General features: G+C 48.5%; 1 protein-coding gene across 1 annotated transcript in view; it reads left to right on the forward strand.

Moving 5' to 3' along the window:
* Window positions 1-362: 362 nt before the first annotated feature.
* The window catches only part of LOC126569243 (acetylcholine receptor subunit alpha-like 2), a 43,269-nt gene continuing 34,300 nt past the window's right edge, over window positions 363-9,331 (forward strand). The window contains exons 1-3 of the mRNA XM_050226212.1: window positions 363-1,304; window positions 4,591-4,635; window positions 7,966-8,075. Of these exons, the coding sequence (XP_050082169.1) occupies window positions 1,077-1,304; window positions 4,591-4,635; window positions 7,966-8,075 (383 nt within the window). The 5' untranslated portion in view covers window positions 363-1,076. The remainder of the gene's footprint in view (window positions 1,305-4,590; window positions 4,636-7,965; window positions 8,076-9,331) is intronic.

Genomic DNA, 9,331 nt, shown 5'->3' on the forward strand with positions numbered 1-9,331 from the left:
CTAGAAGCATCTCATCTCGAGCCAACTGGACGCCCCCGAAAAGCACGGCCACAGCCCGTGTTCGTGTTCTTGTGGTTTGGGAGCGAACATGCGCACTGGACACAGTACGAAACTCCAAAACATTGGGAGGAGATCCCTGGCGCTACGCTCTCCAGCATCCTGGCTACGAGATGCTGTGATACCGATGCTCTCACTAGCACCAGCAGCTCTCTGGTGTGGACGAGATCTCCGAACAAAAGCTCTCTGGCGTGTTCGCGAGAGAGCACGCGAGAGTCAACGGACCACCGAGCGACGGAAGCGCCCCTGGTGGCCCTTTCCAGCGAAACGTCACACGCTGGAATCGTAGAAACGGAACACGGAACCAACCGGATGTGTGTTGTTGCTGGCACTTTGCGGGCTGTGAAGGCCCCTACTTTCGAGCCGATTCCACCGTGCATCCAAAGGTAAAACTGGCCACAGTCTGGTCGCAGTGTAGTGTAACCGATGGAGAAACAGAAAACTGTGTTCCCTGCGAGTCGTGATTAGTCGAGAGATCCCTGTTCGTCTGGCAATCCCTGTACTGCTCCTGGTGTCAACAGCTTGACTCCTTACTTGGCACGTGGCCGTGTATGCGTGTTCCGTGCGTCAAAGTGTGCGTTCGGGAGCCGGAAGAAGGCGACCTCGGCGAGGCAGGGAGCAAATGTCAAAAATGGTGAGCGTTTGTACACAGCCCGGTTAACGCCCGAACCGATGCCGTTACCGACTGAGCTTCCCTCTGACAGCTGAGCTGAGGTAGTAGTAGCCGCGTGTATCCGAGGGTGCGCCCGAGCGGCGTCGTTCACCGAAGCCGTAGTAGTAGTGTGCATCCGCTAACAAGTGCCGGTGGACGGTGCCCCGTTCCCGTTCGAACGAAACCACTAACTATATCGCCCGTCGTCGATTGCTGTGCTTCGAGGGGTGTGTTGTGGTGTTGCGCAGCCCGGCAGGGCAGTTGATAAACAAATTGACAATTTAAACACGATCCCAGTGACAGAACAGCGGCAATTGTTGCAGGACACGGTAGTGACCGCAGTAAAAAAAAAAACACCGGGACCACCATGGCCTGCCGGATGCCTAACTTTAGGCCCACCGTGCTCGACCGATGGATGACGATTGGTATCGTGCTGCTGTGCATGGTTATCGGCAGCGTGTGGGCCAACCCGGACGCCAAGCGGCTGTACGATGATTTGCTGAGCAACTACAACCGACTGATACGCCCGGTCAGCAACAACACCGATACGGTGCTCGTGAAGCTTGGCTTGCGGCTGTCACAGCTGATCGATCTGGTGAGTAAACATCGCCGGGTGGAACCGGAAAATGTATCAAGAGTGGTAGCGACAGCTGCATTGCTATTCTTCTCTAATGCACGAAATTTGATCCAAAATATGCATAAATGGTTGTAAGAATGTGTTCTGGCGTGTTCGTTTTCAAGGGGCGAGCAAGCCTAACATGCGCCCAAGCAAGTTGCAATTAATTTGCGCATGCGCTCCTAGCGTTACGAGCCAACTTGAGAAGAACCACTTTCGTTTAAGTCAGGGGTATCAAACAGAGCGCGGGAAATATCTCCACATAATTGGCTGCATGGCTTTATAAAATTTGAGTTTATCCACCAAAGCCCAATGCTAGTGCTGCGTTCGTAGCCAGAGAGGTAAAGGCAATTTTAAAACTGGTCGCCGCGTCGGAAATACGAAATGGTGTAGCTCGGTTGCCGAAACCCCGATGATGGAGGCGCCAGGTGACTGGTAAAATTGCATGTAATAGAAAATTTAATGGCTATGTAACCCAGGGATCTCAACCTACATAACAAATAATTATGCACAAAATATTTAGCATAAATAATTATACAACATAATTTGCCGGCCGCATGCGTCCCGCGAGCCACTGGTTTGAAACTCTTAGTTTAAGCGGATGATCATCAACCCATACTAAGATAAGCTTAGCTATGATCATGCATACATAATTCCATTCCAGTCTTCTTTTACTTTTATTTATTTTTCAATAACTATTACTGTTCATCTATTTCTTATTATTTTATTTACTACTTACTTGCTTATAGTCTACATAACATTTAAGTATTTATTACTTAGATACTTTATAATCTTCGCTTCAAATGGATTAGTTTAATAACTAGTGATGTAGCCAACATTTTGAATTAGAAAAGGTTTCCACTTTTTGTTAGATCTCTTTCGAGTTGCGTATAAAAATTGATAAAGAAAATTCAGTTAAGAATCTGAGAACTATTTAGTTCTGCAAAAACGTAGTACTTTAAAAATATGTTAACAAAACTCATTGTTTCAATTTACGCTAACATTTCGTATCACATGTTCAATCATGTGCCTAAATTCCTACACATTGAAACCAAATCAAGAAATTGAAGAATAACTTGATCACCTTGAGGGTCATTTCATTTTGTATGGATGATGCGATATCAGAACGAAAATTGTCCCGGTGTGTAAAAACACCATCAATGAAAATTGTCACGCTGTTCAAAGTTATAATGAGCAGTTCGCCCCAAAAATCCAATTCCACCGTGTCTTTTATAGGTGAAGTACATTTTTTATATTTCTTCTTAAAACAAATATCCTCTCCCCAATCGAGAGACTACAGCACTGGTCCATCCTCCCTGGGTGACACTCGGCAAAAAAAACACAAAACCCCCGTCCCGTGTTTGGTACGTTTGTTTGATTTTGTATGTTAATCCGGCCCTATCAGCCATGGAACGAGGTTATTCAGATGACGACATGCAGCACCATCGCTCACCAGATAGCTGTGGCGTGACGTGGCCGTCGTGACGTGGTTGCGCGGTACCGCAACTGTGAGATAGAATTTTTAGTCGTTATATCCCTTCTTCATTGGATTGCCGTCTCCGATCCGCTCGTTGCATCTACACACGACGCCACACAACCACACAACGTCACACCCAATCTGCAGTCGTCAGTGCAAACGAAAGCGTAGAGATAACATTACCGTCCGCGAAACCGGCGGTTGGTGAAGGATATCTATCTTTATCGTTTGCGGTGCAGAAACAAGACAAACCAAGCTCATCATCCTATCCTTCTCTCTTCTCTCTTCGCTCGGCTCTGCTCTTCTCTACTCTGATGCGATGCACATTATCCCGCACGCAATCCGACAGCCGTCCTGAGCGCATTCGGAAATGAAGGAGTTGAATCCAACCCGATTTGCATTATCCTTCTACTCCCGGTGCTCCGACACCAATCCCTCGGCGGATTGCGACGGCTTGCTCGATTCGTGCTCGAGGCGTCCCCTCTCCCCCTTCTCCCCCCGGGCCAAGCCCATTGAGGGAGAAAATCTCAAATTTAATTTAAATCAACCACCACCTCCGGCATCATTTATCCATCGGGCAAACGGTCGGGCTCACCGAACCGGGACCACTCGGGACGGGTGTCGGTTTTTAACTAAAGATAATATCACCACTTGCTCCGGGTGGTGTCGTGGTTCACTCCAATGTGTCCAATCCCCTGCATAGATGCAGGAACATACACACCCAGGCAACAGCAGGAGGCGCATTGCTCCCGGCGTCTCTCCAGGGTTTGTATGCGAATCTTCCAAGGCAGGGCAGGTCTGCAGTTTTGCAATCTTTTCTCACCCGAGGCACAGGCACTCCCTTTGGCCAGGATGACAGGGATAGGAAGCTTAACTACCCGGCTGTGTATGTGTTGAACCACCACTCCCGGGGTCCTTTACGGTGAGAGCGTGATGCATAAGTAAATTCTTGTTGGCCATCGTTCGTTCCAGCGCTGGCACATATCCTTCTATCTCCAGCGCTCTCCACACGGTGCCGGGGGAGGGGGGGGGGGGGGAAATCACTGTTCCCGATTATGCATGCATATGGTTCAGTGCTCGAGCGCACTGTGTGCTCTGTGTACTCTGGAGCACACGACACGGTGGGCAATCGTCTGCAATAACGAAATGCGGGAAAAATAACTACACCTCCGGCGGTGCTCCAGCTTGTGGTCGGCACCAGGCAGAAGGCAGAGTGCCGGTACTGGGCCCGGCGGCACGGTGAAAACGGTGGTCTTGTTCTCATCCAGTCGGGAAATGAGATCTAAATCCCGTCCGTTCGCTCGTTCGCTCGTTCGTTACGATAGACGTTGGCCGGACTGGATGCCGTGTCGCTGGCCCTGCCCCTAGCCCAGTAGACGCAAGACGCAAGTGTAGTAGTTAGCCAAGCGTGCTGGCACACCAACCGTACGGTGTGGTAGTCCCGGTACGGTGCGCGTATCTTTTACAATCAAATTGAGGAAATATAATTCCGTCCCTTGGTGGGTGGCTCGAGAGTCCGGAAATCACGATGAAAGCTAGCTGGCTAGCGTCCGGAAATGGGCAGCAAAATGCGATCAATTGAGCCAGCCGCCACACAAGCTGGCGCTGAGTTTACTCTGGTGCGGCGGCCAGCCAGGGAACCGGCGGATTATTGAACCGGATCTACATTTGCGACAGTACAACAACAACAAAAAAACACATCAAACGGTCCGTCCCGTGGTATTGAGATGCCGTTTCTGCTCGATGGTAATTTGTTTTCCGTTTTCTTCCCGTGCTCTATTTGTGCAGAACCTGAAGGACCAGATCCTGACGACCAACATCTGGCTGGAACATGTAAGTAGATGGAATGATTTGATTTGCCTTTTTTCGGTTTTTATTCCTTTCGCTTGGCGCGTTATCTGTTCGGTTCAATGAGCTAATCGTCGTCGGTAAGGTGCGCGCGGTAATCGAGCACCCCTTGAAGGTTCGGTTGGTCAATTGAAGGAACGGTGACGATCGAGGGACTGTTACTTCAATAATCAATCAAGTGGTCCTACTGCCTTCGTTATCATGTGACGTGTCATAAAGCAGCAAAAAAGTCCACTGGACCGAGGCTTTTCACATTTTGAACGCTTTTTCTGCGATCTGGTGGCATGATAGCCTTTATGAGTTTTGATATAAAATTTGTTGACACTTTTGTATAAATAAAAATGATTTACAAATTTTAACAGTGAGCAAACTTGTGAACACGGTCACTTTCCGCAATTTAAAAAATTCCAACAAACATTAACAAATTGAAACTTGAACTATATATGTGACGGAATACTTGGAAAAAATCCTGATCACCAAATCTTCCTCACAACAAATCCTCGAAACTGAGTCTGAGGATGGTCCAAATTAACATGAACCCGCATTCCAAGGGTAGCATACATTTATCATATTTCAATTGTAAAACACTAACAACCAGTAGCAATATCCCGCAAATATCTTCTTTTGTCTTTATTACATTTCGTTCAAAAAAGACTGTTCAATTCTGAATTTAAGGAATTTGACATTTTTTATTTGACAAGCTAATCTATTTTTTATTCGTTTATTATCCTATGTCTAATACAAGACAAATATGACGATAAAAACGTTATATTTCTGTCAATCTATACGTTGCAATGCAGAGCAGAATATGATTTAAGTACCAAATTTATGTTTCTACATCATTAAACTTAACGAACAAAACTAAGTAACCATCAAACCATGATCTAAGCTCGAACCATAAAGTCGCTGGCAAGTATTCCAAAGTGAATTCATAAGTTTTAAATCTCATTCCTGGAGCTTCATTGGCGTCAAAAGTTGTAATAAAAATATTAAAAAAGATACCATCGACGGCTAGAGGTTGAAAGTTGGTATGAAAACAAGCTAATGATTCCGAGAAAACCCTTTTCGTTTGACGTTACCTCGTCCACCGACGATTTATAGACCCTCTACCTGTATGCAGGAGAAAAACCATCAGTCGACCGTAGCCGTACACAACGACCCAACGGTGGAAGAGCATCGGGCTACCGGGCTACCGGGCTGGTTGTAATCATAAACCTCTTCAAACAGAACCAACACAGAACCCAACCGACGGGCTCCAGCCCATTAACAGCGAATGTCCAAACCATGTGTCACCTTTCGATATGTGAAAAGTTTTTGCCCTGCCCGTGTTAAAAACGAAAATGCTGCCAGTCCTACCCTACACCCCCACCATCTTCGACAACTTTCAACAACAACAACAACAACGATGGTGAGAAGAAGCCGGACCCGCTCGACCAGTCCATTCCGTTGGAAGGATGGTTGGCGAATGTTCGCCACCGCCGCCGCCGCCGCCGGTAATCACGTTCATTAAACAAATTAAAAAGGGTTCAGCAAAACAACGCAAGGGCAGCATTTCATTTCACCACAAAAATACACATAAACACACACGCCCACACGTGGTTGCCGCCACCGGGAGCCGGGGGCGTTGAGTATCTTACTTGAGTGACCCTAACCTCAAATGTACTCTAGCAGCGCTACTGGACAGGCAGCATCATTTCGTAAACGAACCGGAGTCTGACAAAAAACATACACACGAGGGAAGCGTCGAGTGGAAATTTCCGGAGAGGAAAAACAAAAAAAACTGCCAAAGGATCACAAAAGCACACCAGCGTTAACACTATCAACAGACCCGGGCATAACAGCTCCAGTTCCGTGTCCACCAGTTTGTTGTTGGAACATTTGTAGCAGAAAGACCGGTCAACAACAGTACCAGCCGTGCATGCGTGTCCAGTCAGACAATAACGCGTTAGTGTGCAAGAACTGCGCATCGTGTTGATGACGAAGGCGAGAATTTCCTGTAAAATCCCGCTTCTTTTTTATCCCAAAATCCCACTACATGTCGGTTGCAGGACCGCTGCAATTAGTCTTTCGTGGCCGGAGCAGGAGAAAGCAGGAACAAAAAGGTGCCAGAGCCGGAAAGCTCTAGGTCTCGTTTTTTTTTTTGTTTTTTGCCTTAACCCCCGCGAAGAATCCTTCCGTCCATTAAGCAGACACACGTCCATTGCTGTTGCTGATGCTGCTAACTGGTGTTAGACGCATAGAGCGTGGAACAAACTACTCGCTGACAGCGCGGCACAAACATGCATCCGACAGGCTGGCGCCATCAGGTGAACATCCGCGAAGGGGGCCGACCAGTGTGAGGATTACTTCAAACAGACCAACCACTCGATGGGATCCCGCTGCAGCAGACAGTGCTGCTACCGGCCTCGCGGACGCATAACACGGACCCGGAACTTGATCCGGGCCCACTCAAAAATACATCCAACGATCGTCACACCGAATGTCCGTCCGGTTGTCCGTCCGTCTGGGGAAGAGACTCCAACTCACTTGCAGCACCCGGAACAAGACGCAACCTCCTGGGCAATGGTCTGCGATTCGAGGTGGTAACCCACAAAGCAATCAACACCGCGAAAGCTCCGAAGCGAGTGCCGGTCGGTCGAGTAATTACGGTGTAATCTGCGCGCTGAAGAGGGATCCATTCTCCCCATCTTAAAACCTCCAGCGTACAGCGCTAATCCGATAGTTTCGTTCCAGTTGTCCGGACGGACAGAAAGGGATTTGCATAGACACTAGGCATTCTGGGTTCTGCATGGCACTACCAACGAACGGACACTACTACTGGCTACATGCTCTGCTCTCCTGATTACTAACTCGGACGTATGTGCGTCGCTGGAACTGGAACGGCCACACTGACCACCACGCGTACCAACATCGCCAACAAGCATGTCGACATCAATCTAATGAAGGCTCGCTCGCACACAACGTCGTCCGCTTTTTTTCTGCGCTTCTCCCTCCGGGCATTTCCTTTAATGGCCCCTTCCCTTGGTGGATGGAAAAAAGCTCCCTCTAAATTGACAGGAAAAGCCTCGCCTCTTCTTCTTCTGGTCCCTTTGCGTTGTCCCGTTGTCCATTTCCTGTGCCTCACCCCGGCACCGGCAGCATTACGATTTCTAATTTATGCAACAACCTGATCAGCTTTCCTTTCCTTTTCTCTTTTCTCATCGGCTATTCTTCTCGGCCTTTCCTCGGCGAGTTTATACTCTCACTTATATTTCGCTTATCTGTTTCTCTCTCTCTCTCTCTCGTTCTATTTCTCCGTCTGTTTTTCGGAAAAAGGAATGGCAAGATCATAAATTCAAATGGGATCCTGCCGAGTATGGTGGCGTCACCGAGCTGTACGTGCCTTCCGAACACATCTGGCTACCGGATATCGTACTTTACAACAAGTGAGTATCATCATCATCATCATCATCACCAGCACCACTGCCAACATCATTTTCCAGTACCAGTGCGCTAGTACTCCACTGCCCTGCCCTTCTTCCATCATACCATAATCTAATTTCTTTCCTCACGGGCTGGTATTGTGAGGATGCAGACGCCCCCAGTGCTCACAGACACGCTCGCTCGGTGTTGTTTGAAAATCATTAAGGTTGGTTTCATTCTGTGCTCCCTTCCGGTTCCGCTTCCGCCGCTCACCGGGGAGAGGAGAGTTTTTGTTTATTATGATTTTACTTTTTAAATTCGATCAACGCGCTCTAGCGCTAAGCGCACGAACGCACGAGACGAACGCTGACGAGAACGACGCTTTGTGCGGGATGGCTGGAAAGTAATGGAAAACTCAAACACCCTCCTCCACCAATCCGTTGCAGCTGAAAAGTCTGAGAGCCGTGGTCCGAGCGATTTCTTTCCCAAATCATTTTCGCCCCCAAAATGCTTTCGTAAAAGTTATAAAAAAAAAACTTTCCTGCTTCAAAAACGGAAGGCGGAGGACAATAAAACGAAACAGAAAAGAAACTTCCAATTGTGGCAAGTTGATAGCGAGCGGTGCTGGTGGGTCATTCTGTCGACATTCATCAATGTCTGCGTACTTGCAATATGCATACTCATCAAGCGATCCGTTCTTCGCCGTTGCGCTGCTGTTGTTCGTCGTCCTCCCTTCCACCTGCGCGTGCACCACGTTTTGCCCCTTCCACTCACGGCCCAGACGAGCTCGTACGTGCTACGCTCGCTATATAGCCCTAACCTTTCCCTCACGGCATGGCCGGTGTGGGCTGGTTCGCAACAAAATGACGTGGGCGTATGCTAATAACGCATTGTCATGCTGAGCCCAACATGTTGCGCATAATTTCATGAGTTCATCTGAGCCAGAGGCATCACCGTTTTTGGGTTGGGCGGCTGCCGACACTGGCGACGATGGCACTGGCGATGAGCATTCATCACGCTGGCAGGGGAGTCGCAGCCAGTACACACCAGAGCATAATAGAGGGGGTTGGGGGTTGGGACCGCATCAATCGGGGCCCGGCCCTCTTGAGACTCGGCCTACGATGTCAGGTTAATGATGCCCATCTGCCGATCTTGTTTACCCGAAAGTGTACGGCATTATTATGTTAAAATCTCGACTCTCCTCCAGAGAGAGAGCAGCCAGAAAAGGTGCTTTCATCTTGCGGAGGCGACAGCGACGCCAACGGAGTGCTGACCAAAC

This window comes from Anopheles aquasalis, chromosome 2, assembly GCF_943734665.1.
Source record: "Anopheles aquasalis chromosome 2, idAnoAquaMG_Q_19, whole genome shotgun sequence".
NCBI classification, from domain to species: domain Eukaryota; kingdom Metazoa; phylum Arthropoda; class Insecta; order Diptera; family Culicidae; genus Anopheles; species Anopheles aquasalis.